This window comes from Diceros bicornis, chromosome 13, assembly GCF_020826845.1.
Source record: "Diceros bicornis minor isolate mBicDic1 chromosome 13, mDicBic1.mat.cur, whole genome shotgun sequence".
Classification (NCBI taxonomy): Eukaryota; Metazoa; Chordata; class Mammalia; order Perissodactyla; family Rhinocerotidae; genus Diceros; species Diceros bicornis.
In genome coordinates, this window is record NC_080752.1 from 47,526,391 (window position 1) to 47,548,289 (window position 21,899).

General features: G+C 43.4%; 1 protein-coding gene across 3 annotated transcripts; it reads right to left on the reverse strand.

The window, feature by feature from the left end:
* Positions 1-1,366: 1,366 nt before the first annotated feature.
* Positions 1,367-21,582, reverse strand: RNF19B (ring finger protein 19B). Of its 3 annotated transcripts, none has more exons than XM_058553585.1 (9): positions 20,856-21,581; positions 12,046-12,251; positions 10,712-10,856; positions 8,808-8,970; positions 8,238-8,352; positions 6,677-6,817; positions 5,528-5,735; positions 2,967-3,098; positions 1,367-2,176 (listed from the first exon to the last, which is right to left on the reverse strand). In XM_058553585.1, the coding sequence occupies exons 1-9, from the start codon at positions 21,485-21,487 to the stop codon at positions 1,714-1,716; spliced, it is 2,205 nt and encodes a 734-aa protein (XP_058409568.1). In that variant the 5' UTR covers positions 21,488-21,581; the 3' UTR covers positions 1,367-1,713. The 3 variants fall into 3 exon arrangements, with proteins under 3 accessions (XP_058409568.1, XP_058409569.1, XP_058409571.1); XM_058553586.1 differs by having other exon boundaries at positions 10,712-10,853; positions 20,856-21,580; XM_058553588.1 differs by lacking the exon at positions 2,967-3,098 and having other exon boundaries at positions 20,856-21,582.
* Positions 21,583-21,899: the final 317 nt, after the last annotated feature.

Consider the following 21,899-nt stretch of genomic DNA (forward strand, 5'->3'; position numbering starts at 1 on the left):
CCTAGATAACACAGATTTTGCTGCAAACTCCTGTCCCTCCAACAGATGTCTTTGACTTTATCCAAGTTAACTGCTCTCTTGATGAGGCTTTAAGAGAAATGCAAGTCGTGAGTTGATAATTTGCATTTCAGAGATTTTCAGACTGTCTGCCCCTTTTCCCAACAGGTTCCCTTTTTCACACAATGATACCCTCTAGGGCACTCTCTTCCAGAGACCCAAAGTCCACTAACGGCACTTCCTGTCCCAGGTGCAGGGAAACGTGCTAAGTCTGGCTACAGTGGCCACGAGATAAGAATCTTCCAAGTTGGCTGTTGTCCAGACTCATCCTCCTCATTGTAGTAAAGCACAGGCCAGGACGACAGAGAGCAGGTGCATCTGTGAAAGGAAACAGAAAGCCATCTGGTCCTCAGGGAAAGTATGTTTTCAATTCTTCCTCTGGGCCCAGAGCTAAGGTGACAGAGAAGTTTGGCACTGGAAGCTCTTTCAATACTGTCTGAGAGTTGGGGAAATTAGGGGCATGGGATAGTAACTGACTCACACAGTTACAAAGTAAGTTACTGCCAGATTTGGAATCTTACATCAAGTCTCATGCATCTTTTAACTTTTCTGCTATACCATGTATGAGCTTTCATTTCTTAATGCCATTATTCTAGACAGACAAAATCCCAAGTGGTACTAAGCTCAATTCTGATGAATTTATAAGACCAGAAAAAATTAAATATGTTGAGATTTTGATAGCATGTCTCGTCTCTCCTCTTACTACAAATTTTAGTCAGATTCCTTAGCCTCTCTTATTTAAACTAGACTGACAAAACTGAGAAAGCTTTTCAGAACAGGGCATGTGAACCTGAGAGCATAACAAACATCTAGGTCATTGCTTGGTGTTTGTGCAGAATCAAGCACATTTCTTCCTCAGTAAGAATACTCTGTTCCCCAAGTTGTAAACCTACAACATTCACTGGGATCTCTGAAGAGCCACTGGAACTGCCAGCCCTTCCCTCCCCTGAAGCATATTTCTAATAAGTGACTATAATGCAGAAAAGGGTAAATAAAGCTTTAACAGGAAAACTGCCCAGCTGCCTCTAGAGGGCAAACAAGGTTCATTTTTATCTACAGCTTCACTATCTGGCTGACTCAGCTAATCCTTCAGTCTGACTACATAGTCTAAAACAAGCCTAGCTTTGCTTCCTGTCATGCTAGGAGTCATGGGTTTATAAATGACTCCACTGCAGTCTGATTAGAATACAATCCTTCTTCCCTGGGGTTAGGAAAACTCAGATCTAGAGACTGTTAAAGACATAGTGGGTCTGTTTCAATCAAACACTTGGCTCCATAGGACTATCCAAGCTGAGGAAAATGAGATGAGTTGAATTACGACAGAAATCTTTATTAAAATGTGTCCTTCAGTAATGTTAGCATACATACAATATACACACATACATCTGTACACTCTTTGACAGACCTCACGGATTGCCACCATCAGTTTAACCAATAAATTAAAACTAAAAAAGGGAGGAGCTGGGGTGGGACTAAGGGCAATATTTCCACGTTTTATCTGGTAAGAAATTGCAAATTTCTCAGAATTTCCCTGGGGAAAACCTGTGACCAGAGAATCTTTGAAATAAAATACATAAATCCCCACCCCTCCCCCCAAAAGATTCCAAAAGATGCAGTTACAAGTGTGCTTCTCAGAACAGGAGCATTCATTCCACTTCATACTCTGACTTCTGCACCTTCTGGCTTCAAGACAGTCTTCCCCTCAGCTGGGGCAGAGAGGTTCATATGGGCACTTGGGCTTGGTGCACCTTGGGCTCTAGGAGTCGAGGGGCAGGCTGCCGTATGGGAGCGAGGGGAGCCACACTCATCTGAGGTGATGTCTGGCACATCGTCTGACTGTGTATCGGAGCTCTCCAGGTCACTGCGGATGCTCTCGGGCTGGGCCAGGCTGATGTCCCAAGGTTTGCTGGCCAGGCAGTCTTTCTGTTCACAGCTTTGGTGTTTGCAGCGGGGATCCTCTTCATTGCTGCCACCACCACCACCACCACCACCTTCTTCTTCATTCTCTGCCATCTGAGCATGAACATGGAGCGAGTCCTCCGTGCTGCTTCCACTGACCAGCTGATAGTGGCTTGGTTTGGCTTCAATGTCCACTTGTATTTCCATATTGTTGCATTCTCTGTGGAGACAAAATCCACTTTGCTGAGTCATGTATGGGTCATGCTATACCTGTTGGTAAAAGCAGTTTGTGGGTTCAGAATTAGAAAGTCCAAAAACATAGGTAAAAAGTAGACTAGAGCTCACTTTTAACAAAAATAAAAATTTAACCTAACATTAAAATAAGATGGAGAAGAACAATTAGATCCTTTTTGTTGATTTAAAACACACACACACATATCTTTGCCAATTTCTTTAAACAACTAAAAAAGAGCTTCCAAAATTCAACTAAGGGTCAGAGCCTTACAGTATCTTACTCAAAATATGAGAGTGAAAGAAGATGCGTAGCTTTTTACTACTACGCCACAATGAGAAGAAATCAGAATCTCTCCAGCAGGGAGCGCTGCAATCACACCACAGCAGATACACTAGCTTCTCAGAAACAAAGAGAAATAGCCTACAGGAGCCACATGAGAGCGGGAACCATAGACCACAGACATCAATGAACACCAACCAAACTCTTTAAGTTCCATGTGAATAATTACAGTTGCAGTAGCCAAGAAAAGACCAAAAAAAAAAGGAAAAAAGAAAGAAAGAAAAAAACCTCTGAAAATCAAGTGCTAACAAGAAGAATCAATCAAGAGATGCCAAAAACTCCCATACCAAGAACTTGCTCAATGAAATCACACGGTACACACACCGCACACCCCACTAGATGGTACACAGAGCCCTAACATGAGGCTGTGAGCTTCTGAAGGCCTAGTACCCAACCAAAAATGCAACCTCTCCTGGGCATCTGACTGTTCACATACCTGTCCTGTGGGTTGTAGGAACTGATTATGGAACCGGCCATAGCACGAGTGCTTGCGTTGTCACTAATTGCACCAAGACTGGCTGTGTCTTTAGGGAAAATTTCCTTTTGGACATCGGCTTGGACTTCTAACCTGTGTAAAGAGGGGACGTTCAAGTTAATATCAGACCTGGGTATTCCGAGACAGTCTGCTTCCTGGCACAGATCTCTTCCATTATTCTCTTGCAAATTGAGTTGATCTGATCGTCTCCAATTGTCAAATAGATGCTCACACATTTTCTCTCTTAAATATCTACTGAAATCGTCCCCTCCTTTCTATCCCCACTGCTTCTGCTCAACTTCAGGCCCTCCACATCTCCTGCCTGCATAACTGCAACTGGGCTCTTTCTCCAGGAGCCCTCAGTCCAAGTCAAACCACTTCCAGATCAGTGACAATGTGGACAAAGATCCAATCACTCCAACAGTCCTCTCCTGGCTCCCTATTGCCAGCAGGCATTTAAGGTTTTCCTGATCTGCCTCCAAGCTCTCTTTCCAGTTCCATCTCTCACCATAGGTCCTAAAATCATAATCACCATGAATTTTTTCTTTCCTCACACACCTATACACATTTTATACCTCCATGACTTTGCACATGCTATTCCCTCTCTCTGAAAGTTTCCTTTCTCTATGTGACAAACTCATACCAGTGCTTAAGAACAAAACAAGTATCATCTCCCCTCACTCTCCCAGCAAACCAGTCACTTCCTGCTAAGTGCTCCCACAGCACCTATCTATTCATTATATCAATTTATGTATCTCTCTCCCACTCATCTGTGAGCTGGAAAGGAGAGACCACATCTCATTCACACTTTACCCTCTGTGTCTTACACATACTAGGAACTCAAACATTTAGCAACCAAATTACCCCCAGGCTATGAGATTGAAGGACATACAGGAGCCAACCTCCTCCAAGAGCAGCAAACTTTCCCAGTGGTGTCTCAGAGCTGAGAACCCATAACTATTTCCTTTCTTGGCTCCAACACCATTTTGTTGCACACTAAGTATTTCCTCATAATGAGTTTCACAGTCAAACCCGTCTGACTCATTCACTTCCTATAAAAGGCTTTCACAGAACTGGAACAGCTGGACTGGCTAAGCTACAGTTTCAGCAAGTCAGTCTCCAGTTATGTCTGCTTATTTACAGGGGTGTTGGTTTTAAGAAAGCGCAACAGTGAATTCTCTGGCATGTGGGGGCGGGATCCCCTAACAAGAGACAACTCGAGTCATGAGATGCAGACAGGTCAGCATCAGCCTGCAGCTGCACATTCAAGCAACCTCCATCCCTCTGCCTGTGTCTTTGCTTTGCTGCTCCAGCCTCAGATGTCCCTCAGGAACGTGACACGGTCCAGGAAAATGAGGTAGTGCAATGGCAAGTGCATCAAGTCAAAGACCTGAGCTCTAGTTTCAGCTCTGACACAGAATCACTCTCAGAATTGGAAGAGGCCTTCACAAGGGCCATCTACTTAGGTGGTTCCCACATGCTAGTCTGAATCACCTGGGGAGCCTTTTCAAAACACCGATCCTTAGGTCTCACTCCAGGAGATTCTAATTTATTAATCTGTGATAGGGCCCTGAAATCTATTTTTAAGAGTCTCCTAGGTGACTGACAGGCACTCAGGTGTCGGATCCACTCCAGCTGCCATCTGTTGCTTGACTCCCTCTAATAGCCAAATGGCCATCTGGTCTCACTTTAAACACTTCCAGGGATAGGCAGCTCAGTATCTACAAAGGTAATCTATTCCTTCTTTGGACTTCTATAAAGAAACAAAATTAGTTTCCCTATAGCTTCTGCCAAGTCGTCTTAATCTACCTCTTGGCATGCATCAGAAGTCTAATCCTGTTTTCCAGTTCAAGGCCCTTCAGATATCTAAAGGCAACCATCTCTCCTACCTCCCTTACCTTGTTTTGTCCCACCTTTATTCCTCCCCCTACCCCCTCAGGCCTTTCTTCTCCAATGCACTCAACTAACTGCTTTTCATGTAACATCTGTTAGGCTCCGCTGAAGATGTTCTGGTTTGTCTAATGGTGAAATGACTATGCAAGTCACAACCTTTTTGGTCATAAAGCTTTACATATTCTCAACATAAGTCCATAGAATTGATTGTCCTTATCTATAAAACGGGAATAGGAATGTAATAAGGATCACAGCACCAATAAGCCAACAAAATACAGCATAAACGCCGTTCAACTAAAAGCCAGTGACAAGCCTAATGGAGAGCACAGCCTTGGGAATTCTACAAAAATGAGTGCTTTTCTTCCTGAAGCAGACAGCCTAAGGTAGTAGAGGGAGGATCTGAAGTCAAGGTCATTCTTCATATGGAGGTGCAATGGAAAGAACATTGAACTTTGTGTCACTTAACCTTTCTGAGCCAGTTTTCTAATTGTAAAAAAAAAATACCACTGATGATTAAACGAAAATGAGATGATATACGGGGCATGCCTGGCACAGAGAAATGACTCAATACAGGTATGTTACTTCTTACAATTCCAACTGGTTCTGTCAGAAATTGTCTATTTGCTTACCTGCTGTATTTTCCCTTGCCACTGGAAAGAATGCCACCACTCAGTGTACCCCCTGAGAGGGCTGCAAAGCTGGCTGTTTCGCTGTATGGACCCTGCATAACACTGAGTCCATCTGTAGGGCTTCCACTGGTGCTCAATACACTAGTCAGACCTTCAATGCTGCTTTCCCCAATGCTGGGATTTTTGAGGGCTCGCCAGGCATCTGCCACTGGGGATGGAACCAAACATCTCAATTCAAGATAGCATAGCATCAAAACAGAGTCTGGCATTTTCCTGCAATGACTCTTCAGAGTGGAGAATATTCATGCAGAAAAATACTCATTTATTCACTTAATGAACGGCTACTATATGCAACCACCACACACCAGGTATTTTAACATATGCTAATATTTAATCTTCCCCCAAACTAGGCACTAATAGCCCTAATTTTAGATGAGGAAATGAAAGCCTAGAACTAAATGACTTGTCCAAGGTCATGGCTAGTCACACAAAAGTACAATTCTGATTCCATGCCCACTATTCTTTCCACGACACCATAGATGCCATCTGATCAAACAAGAAGATTTCAAAATATGTTTAGGCCACATGCTGATTCTAGTAGGAAGCTTGAAAAACCTTTGGGGATCTCTGTGCTCCAGGTTAGTTAATACGGCGAAGTGGAAACAACATCAAAGTAGAAGTCAGAAGACCTGCTCTAGTTCTAGCTCTGCAGATGCTCTTAAACCCACTTAACAGATGTTGAGACAAAGGCTTAAAAGAAGTTCCCATTAAATGGAGATAATTTTAGCCTACGTCCTCTCTCTCCAGAGAGCTGTTGTAAAAACCAAGTGAGATAATAACTGTGCAAAGTCCTCTGAAAATTATAAAGTACTGTGCAGATATAAGACTTTATTATACTCGCTACTATTATCAGCATACTTAGAGTTACTGGAATCCTACTAGTTTGTACCTGCCACACAGAGGCAAGTACCAGAGGAATTCACCTAATAACTGGAACAAAGAAATGAAAAGCTAAAAATACTCTGCCCCCTACAAAGCTCATTATCTAAAGCAATTCAATGACAATCTCTTTGTAAAATGTGCTGAATTTTACTGATTTTTATCTTGTGTCCCATAAATTCAAAGGGAAATTAAAAATCCTCCTTTTACCTGTGATTGGACCATCATCTTCATCAAACTCAATTTTCACTCCCTTTCCGTTGGCCGTGCTAACTCCACAGCCGCCTCCGCGACAGAGAGAAATGGGCACAACCCCATAGACATATGCCAGCATAATGGGGACGCCAATACCTGGGGGAAGAGAAGGAAACATGTCAGCAGGCCATCAGGTTGCAACTGCCCTGAATTTTCTTTCCTAGCCTGAGCACAGACAAACCACTTTACAAATGACCAAGGTATGACAAAAGACAGCTGTCCCAAAGAGGCAGCCTGGTATAACAGAATGATGGCTGAACTTGGAATCAGAAAGGCCTGGATTAGAATCCTGGCTCTAATTTACTAGCTGTATGACTTTGGACATATCTTCCCAGGGTTGTCAATGATCAAAAGAGAATGCACATATAGTGCCCAGCACAGTAAATATATGTTGCTTTCATTTTCCCCATCTAGTCACTGCTGAAGTGCTAATCCAAGAACCAATCACTAATCAAACATTGAATAGGGCTGGCCCCATGGCTTAGCGGTTGGGTGCGTGCGCTCTGCTACTGGTGGCCCGGGTTCAGATCCCGGGCACACACCGACGCACCGCTTCTCCAGCCATGCTGAGGCCGCGTCCCACATACAGCAACTGGAGGAATGTGCAACTGTGACATGCAACTATTTGCTGGGGCTTTGGGGAAAAAGGGGGAGGAGGATTGGCAATAGATGTTGGCTCAGAGCCGGTCTTCCTTAGCAAGAGGAGGAGGATTAGCATGGATGTTAGCTCAGGGCTGATCTTCCTCACAAAAAAAAAAAAAAAAAAAAAAAAACCACTGAATAAGTGAGTCCTGGGATTTAGGATCCCCCTCCCAGAGTGTTAATTCCAAAACCTTACTGCTGTGTAAGGCAGAATGGCTTAGTTGTTAAGAGCACAAGCTCTGAAGTCAGATTGCCTGGATTCATGTCCCAGCTAAGTGACCTTGGGCAAATTAATGCACTCTTCTGTTATAATTGTGCTGCTGTGAGGATTAAATGAATTAACACATGCAAAAAACTCAGAACTGCTCCTGGCACATGGAAAAACCTCAATAAATGTTAGTTATATTATTATTATTCTAAAACAAACCCTCATGTGTCCCAAAATACTGTGAGGCATTAAGCAAATCAAAATAAAACTAATTTTGTTCTCTGGGTTCCATGGCAAGTGGAGAAGAAGGAAGATGAAAGGTGAAAAACCAGGCCTTAAAGTAATATTCTTTAATTCAACCTTTTGTATGTGCCAGGTGGAGTTCTAGGCACTAATTTAAGAAGGAAAGACCCCCAACTCTGATAACTTAGCGTGGCTGATAATCATAACAATAGTGCCTAATACAGTTAACTCCTGAAGTGGGTTTGGCATAAAATATAGGAGCCTCTAGGGTGAAACATTTGGCCAGGTGGCTAAACTGCTATAGTCAGAAAGCTGATGAGGGGAGCGGAGGAGAGAGAGACAGAGGGGGCAGAGAGAGAGAGACAGACAGAAGGGAGGTGGGAGTGGGGGGAGTGAGGAGAGTAGCAGTCCTGGCTAGCTTACCAACACTAACTGCAGCGATGACTGGGGACGCAATAACTGACAAAGTCACTCCTCCCGTGATAGCCAAATTCCTCTTATGTTTGGAGGTTTTCCTTCCCTCATACCTGCTGTGAATCTAAGAATAAGAAAGAAAATGCAGGTCAGCAGGTTAGGACATCAATCTTTTCACCAGGGATAAAAAGGACAAGTGAACATTCCTTTATAAGTCATCTATATTAAAATATATTCCCCACCCCAAAGAGGCATCTTTCTCAAATTTTAACCTAACTCAGACCAGAACAATATAAACTAATACAGAAAAAGTTAATCCAAGAAGAGAAAAAATAACTCAGGGGAGTGAACTAAGCATTTCACCTTTAAGTCACTGAGACAAACTAGGTCCAGGATGTTAATAAGAACTTTCAGATCTCTTGGGGGTTTACGAAAATCCCTTTAAAAAATTAAAGTTATTTTTATCTATGAACCAGCTGGTTTTCAGGCAGCTCTGAAACATAAGCTCCTCCCCATTTCCTTCAAACCTTTACCAATAAACCTGAAGACGGAACATGCACAGAACTCAGCATGTCTTACCTTCCTGCCAACATAAACAGGAATGCCGATGACCATGGCAGGAATGGCAATGCCAGCAATGAGGGAAATCCCCACTGGAGCACCAATCAATGTGCCCAGCTGCCAAAGAATTTTCTTCTTACGGCTCCATGGCTTCTTTCCCCAGAATGTGCAGCCAGAAGGGCTGCAGAGGAAACATGCTGAAATTAATGTCAATATTACAAATGCAGCTGCTGTCACCAGAGGCTTGATAAGAGCAAGAGCCTTCTTTTCAATAGGAGTGATTAACAGTTACAAGAGATTACAGGAAATGAGTAGATTACACAAGGGGAAGCAAAGGACAAGGCCAGACTCTTAGGGCTCTAGGCTCTTTCTTCCTTTCTCTTTTTTTTTTGGAAAGGCAGGGCTCCAGGCTTGAAACCTCTTTTCTATTACTTCCTGCTGAACTCTGTCCTCCCTAATCCCTCAAAACCGGCCCAGCTTCCTTGACTGATACTACCTGATATGCTGTACAGCTTACGCACTTGACATCTTATCCAAACGCATTGTGCCCTGTACCTAGCGAACACTCTGATTTGCATAGTTTTCTTGGCATACCTCCTACTACATCTGATAGATACTGTAAATCATGTTCCTGGGAAAGGACATAAAAAGACTTGTCACACCCTTTACATCAGTTTTGTACTCTGAGTTTGGCTACTTTTACACCTGTGTCCAAACTTTTTTGCTCACTTCCTTTGTTCTGTCTTCTCTACTAGAAGGGATAAGCAATTTTGAAAGTAGGGATCATGTTTTATTCACCTCTGTGTCCCCAGTAATTGGTACACTGTAAAAACTCAAATGTTTGCTAAATTGGAAATGAAAGTGCTTCATCCACACAACGTGAATGAATGTTAAGTTTGTAAATAGTAACTCCTTCAGGACAATATTTTAATATTCACTCAAGAATTCTTTGGAAACTCACTACACGCAAGGAACTGTAAAGAGGTAACTCCAACCTTAGACTTACGTAGTTTAATAAAATTAGACATGTACATTAAGTAAAAGTAGTGATGATGTTTATAAAGAAACGTTTAAGGAACGTCAATAGAGGGGCCGGCCCCGTGGCTTAGCGGTTAAGTGCGCGCGCTCAGCTACTGGCGGCCTGGCTTCCGATCCCGGGCGCGCACCGATGCACCGCTTCTCCGGCCATGCTGAGGCCGCGTCCCACATACAGCAACTAGAAGGATATGCAACTATGACCTACAACTATCTACTAGGGCTTTGGGGAAAAAAAGGAGGAGGACTGGCAATAGATGCTAGCTCAGAGCCAGTCTTCCTCAGCAAAAAAAGAGGAGGATTAGCATGGATGTTAGCTCAGGGCTGATCTTCCTCACAAGGAAAAAAAAAAAAGAAAGGAATGTCAATAGAGAAGAATGAGGCAGAAAAAACTAGGGAAGGCATCACAGATGAAATGGTATTTAAGCAGCCCTTGCAGTGTCGATAAGAATTGAACAGGTTGACATAAAAGGGGGGATGCTGGGAGGGTGAGGTGATTGGAAAGCATTCCAGGTAAAGGAAAGAACATGAACAAGTCTGGAGGTAAAACAGAACAGAAGAGATACAGGGAACAGCAAGCCCCGATTATCTGGAATATAGCATGTATGAAAGCAAAATGGAAAAAGCTAGAAAAGTAAATTAGGGCCAGACTGTGGAAAGCCTTAAAAGTCACGCTAGGTAAACTGAATTCTATCTGGAAGGTAATGGAGATGGTCCCTGGAAGTTGCTGAGCTGGAGAAAAACATGATCAGAGAGGTGCTTCAGAGGAACTTTTTATGGCTTCCTTATGCTCTAATGAGAGGACAACTACATCTCTTTGACATCCTTTTCCCTAAATCAATAACAGAACAAGACTATAAAAGCAATGGACACATTTCCTCTCTCACCTGAGGTAATGCAAGTCTGAGATCTCTTTCATACAAAGCCAACAGAATTCACAGCCACACACTGCACAGGTCATATGATTACAGCTTCCATCATTCATCTTGATAATGTAAGCACTGCATCGGGGGCATGGCTTGATGTCATCTGCTAAGGGGGGAAAGAAGAATGGGTAGAAAAATACCCCCAGTTAAACTTTGTTTGACTTTATTATTCCTTGGAATATATATAAGAAATGAGGAGACAGTCAAGAACTCTTGACAGAGGATTCCACATTGTGCAGCTCACTTCGTTGGAAGGCTGGCTATGTCTAGACCTCAGGAAATTTCATAAAACAGATCCTGTCTCGTATTGAGCTGCCTATCCCAAAAATTGGCATCCTACACAGCACACTCTGAGCAAGGAGACTTCCCTAGAGAGAAAGACGGTTCCAAGAAAAATGGAATTTCACCAGCCAATAGGCTGGCAGAATTAAAAGTAGAGTCTTCCTGTGGGAAGAATAGTCTGCAGCCTGGAAGTGGCTTTAAGTTTTAAAAAACTTTAGCTCAGGAAACTCATTTCTCAGGCTCAGCAAGTATCACTGTAATTTGCTGTTAATACAACCCACAGCCCCTTCCCATGATACTTTCAAATTCAAAATCTAAAAAGAATTGCGTATGCTGTGTAGCATACACCTGGTAATTTTCACAGCAAGCTAGGAAACTATCCTATTAAAATGACAGTTTAGGAGATTATGCTGTGCCAGGAAAAAGTGAATGGTAAAATCTTTCCTACTAGCCTCTCCCAAATGACATCAGTGAAATAAAGTACATTTATAAAAGGCAATAAACCTACTGACATTTTTAATAGGTTTACCCTGACTTGTGAAAGTGGGAACTGAATGTGTGATAGTCTTCCTTTTAAGGTTAATCATTAACCCACATTAATATTTCCTTTCCTTCAATCTGTACCCTATTTCCAAAAGCAGCAATGCACTTAAAGCTAGGGGAAAACAGCACAGGTTTAACACTAATTAAATGTCCTTCTGTTCACAATGGAAGTTTTGAAAAAGCCCCTAGCAAAAGGACCTAACTGCGCTCCAATATGAGACATATTATTAAGAAGGTAGAAACTAGAGAATTCAATTTTGTGTGTATTCCGATTTTACGTGGGTTGGATAACCTATGATGGTCAGAGAGGGACGCTACATATTAAATATAATATTGAAATATTACCAAATATTTTCTGCTCTCTGATCCCAGAAAATACTTGGTTATACAGTAAGGTAATCTCTCTCAGCTTTGGGCTCATATTATGAAATATGAAATAAAGAGATAAATGAGACAGTGCCAACTTATACCTGGTCCAGATTCTTGCCCATAACTGAGACCTGAAGTGTGCTTGGTCCGGACTCGCAAAGTCTGTGCCCTCTGCTGACGGGCCATGTCGCATGTCTGATTTGGATGCCATATTTGCTTGCAGTGGTAGCAGAACTCAGTCTGGCAGCCTTCCCTCTCACAGGTCAGCTTTGGGCAGCTGGCACAGCCATAGGCAATAACAGCATAACTGGGTAAGGAAATAGTCAGAGATATCAGTAAGGTAAGAATGCTCTAACCAAGACAGACATTACTCATCAGTTACAGTGGGGTGACACTGTTTGGCGCCCCCCACTACTACATATGATGTAGACAAAAGAACACACATGCACCAGTGGGCCTAACAAACCGTAAAACATATTCTGTGTGAGAAAGTAAGTTCCTCCTTGAGATTCTAAAAACACAAATCATTTATTTCCTGGAAAAACAGAGGAAAATATCATACGTAGCCTGAATTTCTAACATGTATTCAGTCACAGTTTAAACTGCTTTAGGAGCAGTTGGCCAGAGCAAGTTTCATAAATAACAGTGTACAAAACTATTTCCTTCTGATGGTTTGCTATATTTAGAGAAATCAGAATTTGTTTAAAGGACAGAACATTTGTAAAATAAATAGCAAAAATTAAAGCAAGTATACTTTTTCATTTTTAAGTTCCACAGTGAAGCTGGTCTGACCACAGCCTGAGAGACAACAGCCATAGATGGATTCATGGTCAACATCTATTGAAAGCTCATTTTATCTGTCTATACTTTTTTCTTTTTCTTTCTGTTTTTTCCAATTCAAATCTATACCTTGAATACCTTCTTTCTTGACAGGCTCCAGAATCCAAGAATATCACTCATCTATCTTATTAATTAATATATACAATAAGGCCATATCTCCCTCTTTCTTGCTCTCTCTCTCTCTCTCCTGACACATACTCTTAGTAAAGATGGGCGATTCAGAATCTATCAGCACCAGCATCAACTGCCTCTTATAATTCATGTTTATTTACCAAGAATTACCCTCCCACAAACAATCCGATATTTTTACTACTATTAGCCTTTCTGACTAATTCTGTCAACTAAATGCTCAGATTACCCTAACAAGTGGACACTCGTTTAAAACAAAAAATTTTTTTAAAAGTAATTTAAAGAAACAAAAAGAGACAAGAAGACAGCAGTGGTGAAAGTTCACATCATTTTTAGACAGGTCAATGATTGCAGCTTAGGTGTTGCCATCTGGGCTTTGCTGCTCCCTATTCCACACTCTCCTCCAACAGCTAAAGACCTCAAAGAACTTACACAAAAGGCTAATAACATTTTCTTGGATTTATTCTACAGCTTGTTTACTTGAACGTTCATAATAGGAGCTCAAGCTCTCAGGTTTATCATAGATTCTGCAAGTTGATTTGAGAATGACACTGAAAATACCGATGACAAGGTATCATCTATGTTATATAATACAGGCTGTATTAAAACTCTTCTCAGAAAGAGCAAAGTGAGAATAGGTCAATGTATGAATGCAAATGATTCATATCCTGTAGGAGTTCTGAGCAAATTTACCCCACCTGGTTGCAAAATAACTACTAAAGATAAACAACGTTTCTCCTGAAGAAAGTGATTTGCTTGCTATTTTGTGTTAAATGGAAAGGTACTGAATGATCTCAGAAAAGTATTAAGTCAACTTCTGATGATACAAATTAGATATACTGCCAGTCAGGAAGCCCTTGAGCATTTCAGGATCCATTCCTACTTCCCATGGTGGGAGTAAATATTTAACGGATTCTTTTTTTTTTAAATAAGAACATTTGATAAGATTGACAATGTCAATTTTGGGTGTGGAATTTGATTCCAAGGAAGTAAAATAACCCCAAATACTCATGAACCCACAGCAATCTATTAATGACACAGAATTACTCAGGGCATGAGACTTGGCATTCCTGTTTTTGAGCGACTGGCCTGGGCTCCTTGCCCCTGATTCATTCTGCATGACACTGAGCTAATTAAAATCTCCAAACCTTAGCTTCTATCCCCAAAATGGAGGTATAGGTGCTTGCCACCTTCAAGTGTAACTAAACATGTTCTAAAACCGCATTTGAGATCTTGCCCTGAAAGGTATGGTATAAAAACACAGCACATTTTGTCCTACATCCTGGGCTTTAGCATACTCTATTCCTTCTGCCTAGAAATGTCCTTTCCTTACTTCTTGCCCTGGCAAATACTTAATCCATTTAAGAACCAGCTCAAACGTCATCTTCTCTATAAAATCCATTTAACCTCTCCAGGCAGCTGGCTGCCTACTTCATGCCTGTGCATAATTACTTTATAATACTTATCACACTATATTTTAATTATGTTTATATGTGTTTCCCCAACCAGATACTCAAGGAAAAGTATCATCCATTTTTTTAATCTCCAGGGTCTACCACACTGATTCATGTTTAAAATAGCTGTGTTGAATGAATGATAGAGATTCTCTCCTGCTTGGGTTTTTGGCTGTCCCCAGGGCATTCTATCTCTTCTCCTAAGCCACTACTCTGCCCTGAAGCAATTTTTTAAACTTATCCATGTATCAACTGGCTTACTATATATGCCAGGTACTACAACTTAATCCTAAAATTTTATATAAGCCCATTTTAGGGATAAACTCCTACATTCTGAAAAGGGCAATCTTCTTCCCCAGGTAGTTGGAAAAAACCTCATCCTCGAGACCAAATCTGCCTTGACTATTTGTTCCTTCTCTTCCATGTCCTACACTGGAGCCTCTCTCCTATCCTGCTCTCTTAGCTTAACTAAGCATTCACGTTTGCTAATTAGAAGGTAAATGGAAGGTGTAGGAAATTATATGCTGCTACAAATACAGATGCATCCTTTTTTCCCCCTTAAATTGATACAACTTTTACTAATTTTGTTAGTAATTTCCTAAGTCTTCAGAAACATCATAATGTATGACAAGCTAGACCACAGCGTTACCTAACTTCAGCCCCGGGGAAAAAAATCCCATTAGTATGAATTTGATTATGCTCCAACAGACTCCGGTAGTTAAAGAAATGTGTTCCTATATTGTGTCTGTACTTCCCAGCTCCAGGCCACATAACTTCATTTACAAATGGACCCCAAGCAGGTGTAAGGGTGGTAGACATGGGCCAAGTTGTCACAATGAGCCAGCCGTACCCTTACTATCTTCCTTTTTCCTGCCCTAGTTCAAAAACCATGTCATCTCTTGGCCAGACAACTGCAAGAGACTACTATCTGGTCTCCTTATTCCCTACTCTAATCCAAATTCCAATTCCAGAGTATCATATGTTACTCTTTTGCTTAAAATCCTTCAACAAAAAAGAAAAAAGTCCTTCAAAGTCCTACTCTGCATAGCACAGATAGGCCCACCAACTTGAATGCAACCTACCGTTTCAGATTGATCTCTAGTCACTTCCCAGATCATGCTCCCCATATTGTGCATCCTGAGGCTAACCAAACTAGACTCCAGACTTAGTCTTGTATTTTTATACCTCCACGCATTTGCTCATAACACTCCGCTTTGAGATGCTTTTTTCTCTACCCTAATCTTTGCTTTCCTGGGATGAATTCCTACTCATATTCCTCAAGGCCCAGATCAAATATCACCTCCTCTATGAAGTCTTTCTTGATACCATCATGCAAAACCTTTCATCTATCCTCTAAGAACACTTGTATTTGCTGTAGTATTTATTACACTGCATTTCTATTCATCCATCCCTCCATCCCTCCATCTATCTCCTCTACCAGGCCAAACTTCCCGTCAAGAGGACCACGTCTAAGACCTTTTTGTAATACTCAGTACTCACCTAAGGTTCAACACTACGTAATTCCTCAAAAGTGTCTGTTGAATGATCACCTGTCTGTCCTTTTCTTGCCCACCCTCCTCTTATCTATGTCGTCTCTTCCAAAAATGCTGCTGTTCGTATTCTTTATCTTTCTTATCAAAATTCAACAATTCATCCCATTCTTCTGGGGCCTAATTGAAAGATTTTGTTCATAGAGTTGTAGAAAAAGTTGGAATACAGATATCCTTGACTAGAGGCGCTCTCAATCTACTCAGAGCATAAGACTCATTGTTAAATAAGGACACTAACAGGAGGCAGGCCAGAATAACTACTAAAGGAATTTAGAAAACTGCAAATAGTCAGGGAAAATTTCAGTGAAGCCTTCAAGATGCCATAGAAAAAAACAAAAACATGTTTCCTGGTGATCAAAGTATGGGGAAATTATACCAGATTGAAGATTTATACTGCATGTTAGTATTAACAAGATTTATAGTGTATATTAGCATGTTTAAAGGGCCTAAGAAGCTCAGAAATAAATTTGCTTTATTTTGTTCAATTCAATATTTCCCAAGCTTATTTGATCACAAAACATTTTTCTTTCCAGTAATGCCTATAATATATCTTGTGAAATATTGATATAGGTGAAAAATAGAAAATAAGATCAAAAGATGGTTGGAAACTGTAAAGGGGCTTAAATTATAAGGACAGATCATATAAATAATAAGCTCTTAAAGATGTAAGAAGTCATCTTACAGGTCAGGTATGAACAGTTTTACACAGGGGAGTGATATAAAATGTTCCACTTCAGAATGAGTACTTTGGCAAATATGAGAAAGACGTATTGGGCTAGAGGATGATGTAGATGGTGCTGGCCGGGGGGGGGGGGGGGGGGAGAGAAAGAAGAGTTGTGAAACAGAAGGTACAGAGCTAAATTAAGAGAAGAGGTCCAGGATGGCTTCAGAAAGGAAAAAATTCTTCACTGACTGAGAAATTTGTCTTGCTCAGGGAACTTGCTCTTCCCTCATAAATGCGCTAGAGATGAACAGCAGCTTCCTGTTTATGGGATGGTCCAGTCCAGTTGTCCAGGAAGACCAATAGTTGATAGTACCTGCTGGGGTCATGTGGGAGGGGGAACTCTGCAGGAGACAGAGGCAGCAATGAGAGGCTGGAGAGGTGGACCTGCACAAAGAATTTAGGTCAAGACAGCCTTTTCTCCTATTCATCTGTACAGAAAGATCTGCCCTTGTACACCAGTCAATTTTCCAGTGCCTCCTTTGCTCACCCCTCTGTCTTCTAGAGATTCTGAAAGGGTTTAAAGATTGGTAACATTATGTTTACATGATTTGGGGGTTTCTAAAAAGACATGCTTAAGCAAAGGCTCTAAGGGGTAACAGATCAACCACACCATTTATTAGCTGTGAGACATTGGACCACACACTTAAACTTCTTTGAACTGGCTTCTCCTTTGAGTTTACCACCATCTACCTGGATGAAACTAAAATAAAATTATTTCTGAATGAGGTTATAGTCTGAAGATTATAAACAACTATATAAATGTCAGTTATTTGTATTTTGAATTAATTTTATCTCATTTCAAAGTATGTTTTAAAGATTCACTTGGGGGCCGGCCCCGTGGCTTAGCAGTTAAGGGCGCGTGCTCCGCTGCTGGCGGCCTGGGTTCGGATCCCAGGTGCGACGCACCGCTTCTCTGGCCATGCTGAGGCCGTGTCCCACATACAGCAACTAGAAGGATGTGCAACTATGACATACAACTCTCTACTGGGGTTTTGGGGGGGGGGGGGAAGATTCACTTGGTAATATTGTACATAATATTAAATAATAATGCAAATGTTTCCCCACTGAAATTGGTTCCCTTACTCACAAATAACATAAATCATATTCAAGTATGGGAAAAGAAAAATTCAAGACTCTCTCTTCTGTTCTACAAATATTTTCTAAACAAATAATGAATCTTTTAATATATAGTGTTCTCATTATCATGAGTAATCACCATGAACTAATGATCAGAACTCTGTAAGATCACTCACATGCTCCCTTACCCTGCCAAATACACACACAAACACACACACAGAGCAAAGGGTGGACTTGACAAATTTCGATGGCAAGAACTTGATCTGTGGGCAGTAAGGATGGCCAGGTATGAGAAGAAGAGGTAACCGAGGCTTAGGCTTCTCTTCCGTGATTTTTAACAGACCCCAAAGAATAGAATAGTTTGATTAAAACAAAACAAAACAAGCTATTTTTCTCCTAGCATTAAAAAGAGGTGAAAACCACTGGCCACATCCCCAGGGGACTCAGACAGCAGTTTGGGAAGTGAAAGAATGTTCAAATTACTCCCTGTTTATCTAACACCTTCAACTGAAGATCTCAAAACACTCTGCAAACATTAATTAAGCCTCTCAAGACAGGAAAGGATTAGGCCTATTTCAGACAAGAAAAATACACTAGGTAAGAGGCTGTTAACAATAAGAATCATAAAAGAAATTAGATTCTAGCATCTTTGGCTCTCTCAATGTTGTCCGTAGGCCACATGATGAAATGATCAAAATAGTAGCATCCCCAATAAAGCTGACAAGCCCACACTTTTTAAAACAGAGGTTGAGGGCCGGCCCCCTGGCTTAGCGGTTAAGTGCGAGCTCTGCTGCTGGCGGCCCGGGGTTCGGATCCTGGGTGCGCACCGACGCACTGCTTCTCCGGCCATGCTGAGGCCGCGTCCCACATACAGCAACTAGAAGGATGTGCAGCTATGACATACAACTATCTACTGGGGCTTTGGGGGAAAAAAATAAATAAATAAAATTATTTAAAAAAAAGAAAAGGCACTTTTTAAAAAATAAAAAATAAAAAAATAAAACAGAGGTTGAGAGGAAAGAATATTGGCCTTGGTTGGAGTTAAGACCAGTGTTCCAAGCCTGATTCCACTACCCACTAGTTATATGACCCTGAATAAGTTACTCAATTTATTTAAACTTCAGTTTCTTCAATGTTGTAAGGATCAAATTAAATTATGAACACCTGGCACAAGGGTACTCCGATGCCAGTTTGCTTTCTTTCCCCAGACTTCACTTTCTTTAGACCCACATATAACACATTTTTTAATATTATGTATAAAATTGTTATAATTCTCTTAACTAATTAGAAAAAAAACAACTCTGGATGACACTAATTCAATAGTTGGCTAAAATAAGAAATGGCCACTTCTTTAATAACTTCCAAATCCATAATGGTTTAGAGCTGTCATCATCAAGATTGTATTAATTCCTGTCCATTTTTATTGATGTGGCAAAGACAGAGATTGACTTCAGAGAAATAAAAAACAAAAAGTGAGCTTTTCCAGAAAGATAATCAGTGGTGCCATATTTCTGAGTTAAAATTCAAGGAAATTCACATCTCAAAAAGGAGTTAAAGCACTATTCCAAAATTAACCATGCAGTGTTCTCTTAAGTAAATATTCCTTTGGTTCAGACAATAGATTAACAGTGTCTGTAAAACGTGAATACTATATAAATTAACCTTTTAAGGCCAGTAAGATCACCAGATCACCAGATATAAGCAAACTCTTCCAAGAGCCTACAAGGTTATTTCTGATACTTATTAACTGAAAGTGAAAGTGATCTACTATAGATCTACAGGGTACCTTTGACCACAACAGTTCAAAGAAAATTAGAAACCTCATCTCAGTGAGGTTAAATAACACACCCATCTCTAAACAAGTTTGGCAGAAAAGAAAAATAGAACAAGTTAACTCTTACTCTTCTAAACACTCGAAGAGGATTTCTTTTGAAGGAGACAAACGGCAGCATCACCGCAATCTTAAAACAGCCTTGATATATAGGCTACAATTAAAAGCCTTTCTTAACTCCTTTGAAGCAAAGGATCATGCAGCTATTTACTAGCATTACATTTACACACTCAAGGAGTCCCTAGCATCTTTTTGTCCCCAAAACATGACACACAAGAATAAAATGATCTGCCCAAGGTCACAGAGCAGGTAATGGCACAGTCTGACTCCCAACCACTTAGATGAGCCCCTCTTTGCTGCATACATTCATGGGATGTACTGACAGTAGCACACAATCAGATTTTAAAAAGTGGGGGAAAGGGAGTCTCCACTGAATGCTCCAGATAGTGATATCCGGTGGTATTATGTCTCTGCAGATATCGCATATTTTCTCACTGACCTTAAAAATTCAGCATACATAGTGTATTAAAAAGACCATCATCGAGAACTCAAGATAGCGAATGTGGGAAACACTTTCTCCTACCATATCAACCTCTGGGCATCCTTCTTCTCAGTGACCCATTGCTTCTCTGGATAAAGAAAGGGTCTGTCCACCCCTCACCCTGCCCAAGGCAGCAGTGTAAGAACCACAGCGGGCCTCCCAATAGCTTGGCACAGAAGACACACCATGTCCAGGGAGCCCCCAGAGCTCTGCCAGCGAGCTGTCCTTTACCGCTAGTGCCATTCCCGGCACGTCCATCCCAACTTTAGCAGGGGTGGTCAGGAAGTACACACCTTCTCCTGCAAGGCTGCGACGTCTGCCCCTAGCCAGTGGACACGCCCCTCTGAAGCGTTGCCCCTCAGAATGATATTCTCATTCCGTCCTTTGCCAGGTATCCCCTCATTAAGAGATATCGCCTCCCTCTGGACAGACGGGCATTCACCCCACAAAAAACTGCCTCTCCCTGCCTCCTGACTTGATGGACAGCTCCTTCCCCTCGCCGACCGCTCAGCCCCTACCTCCAGCCCTCAGGCATGGGTGGGGTGTAGCGTGCCTTCGCCCCACTCGTCTGGGCTTGCCGATGGGTACCGGTTACCATCCGCCACAGCTGCCGCCTTCCTGTCCCTCCCACCGGTCGTCTCTCACCTCTCCCTCCCGTGACACACACGCGCTGCGCCGAGGACCGCCTCCACGGGCGGCCACAAGCGGGGCCAGCTCTCAGGCCCGGGGGCCCTCCGCAGCCCGCGGCCACGCCCCCGCGCTCACCCGCAGTCCGGGGCCGGGCACCAGCGGCAGTCGGGGTCCGAGGCCAGGTAGCGGCGCAGCATGAACTCCTCGTACTTGTGCATGAGCGGCGGGTCGGCCAGCAGCAGGCGGATGTCGTGCGGGTTGAGCCGCTCGCTGCACTCAGGGCAGCTGATGGGGACGCGGCTCTCGCTGATCTCCAGGCGCAGGTAGTGGCGGAGGCAGTCCCGGCACGAGCGGTGCGGGCAGCTGAGGAGGCGCGGGGCCCGCTCGGGCGGCAGCCGCACCAGGCACAGCGGGCACTCCACCTCCTCCGGGCCCGGGCCGCCGCCCTCCGCCGCCTCCTCATCGTCGAGCCCGGGCCCCGCCGCCGCCGCGGCCTCCTCCTCGGCCTCGGCGGCCGGCTCGGTGGGCAGCGCCTCGGGCGGCGGGGGCTGGGCGGCGGCCGGGGCCGCGGCGGGCGGCGGTGGCGCGGCCGGGGGCGGCGGCTCGGCCTGCGGCTTGGCCCGGGCGCGGCGGCCGCGGGCCGAGGCGGAGAAGACGCTGTGAAACGGGAGGCGCCGGCGCCGGCCGCCGCTGCGGCACTTGGGGTCCGGCGCGGCCGCGTGTAGGGATGTAGAGCGCGGCGACTCGGAGTCCTTCTCGGAGCCCATGGTCCCCAGAGGCCGAGGGGCAACGGGCGCCCAGCGCCGCCACAGCTCCTGCCTCAGCGCCCCCTCAGCTGGCGCCCCGGCCACCGCCGCCCCAGCCGCCCTCCCCGAGATAGAAGGAGAACGTTGCCGACGAAGTGGTTATAAAGCCTCCGCCCCGCGGGCCGCTGCCCACTGCGCAGGCGCCTCACCGAGACGCCTCACAACCCGCGCCCCAGCCCCGGCCGGAGGGGGGCGCTGGGCGGGGCCGAGTGGGGTGGGGCCGGACGTGCTGGGGCGGAGCTCCGCCCCCTCCCGGTCATGTGGTTCCGGGGCAGCCATCTTGAGGACACGGCAATCCTACTGCCTTTTGTGGTCAGGTCTCTCGATGGTGTCACTCCTACCTCTGTCATCCCCAAGGTAGAGTTTTCGGTTT

Excerpts from the sequence above, each read along its gene's own strand:
- RNF19B (XM_058553585.1), bottom strand. The coding sequence starts at position 21,487 with ATGGGCTCCGAGAAGGACTCCGAGTCGCCGCGCTCTACATCCCTACAC. Across the intron at positions 8,971-10,711 it reads TCAGACTTGCATTACCTCAG|CCCTTCTGGCTGCACATTCT; the intron begins GTGAGAGAGGAA and ends TTTCCTCTGCAG. Across the intron at positions 3,099-5,527 it reads GGCAAGGGAAAATACAGCAG|GTTAGAAGTCCAAGCCGATG; the intron begins GTAAGCAAATAG and ends CTCTTTACACAG.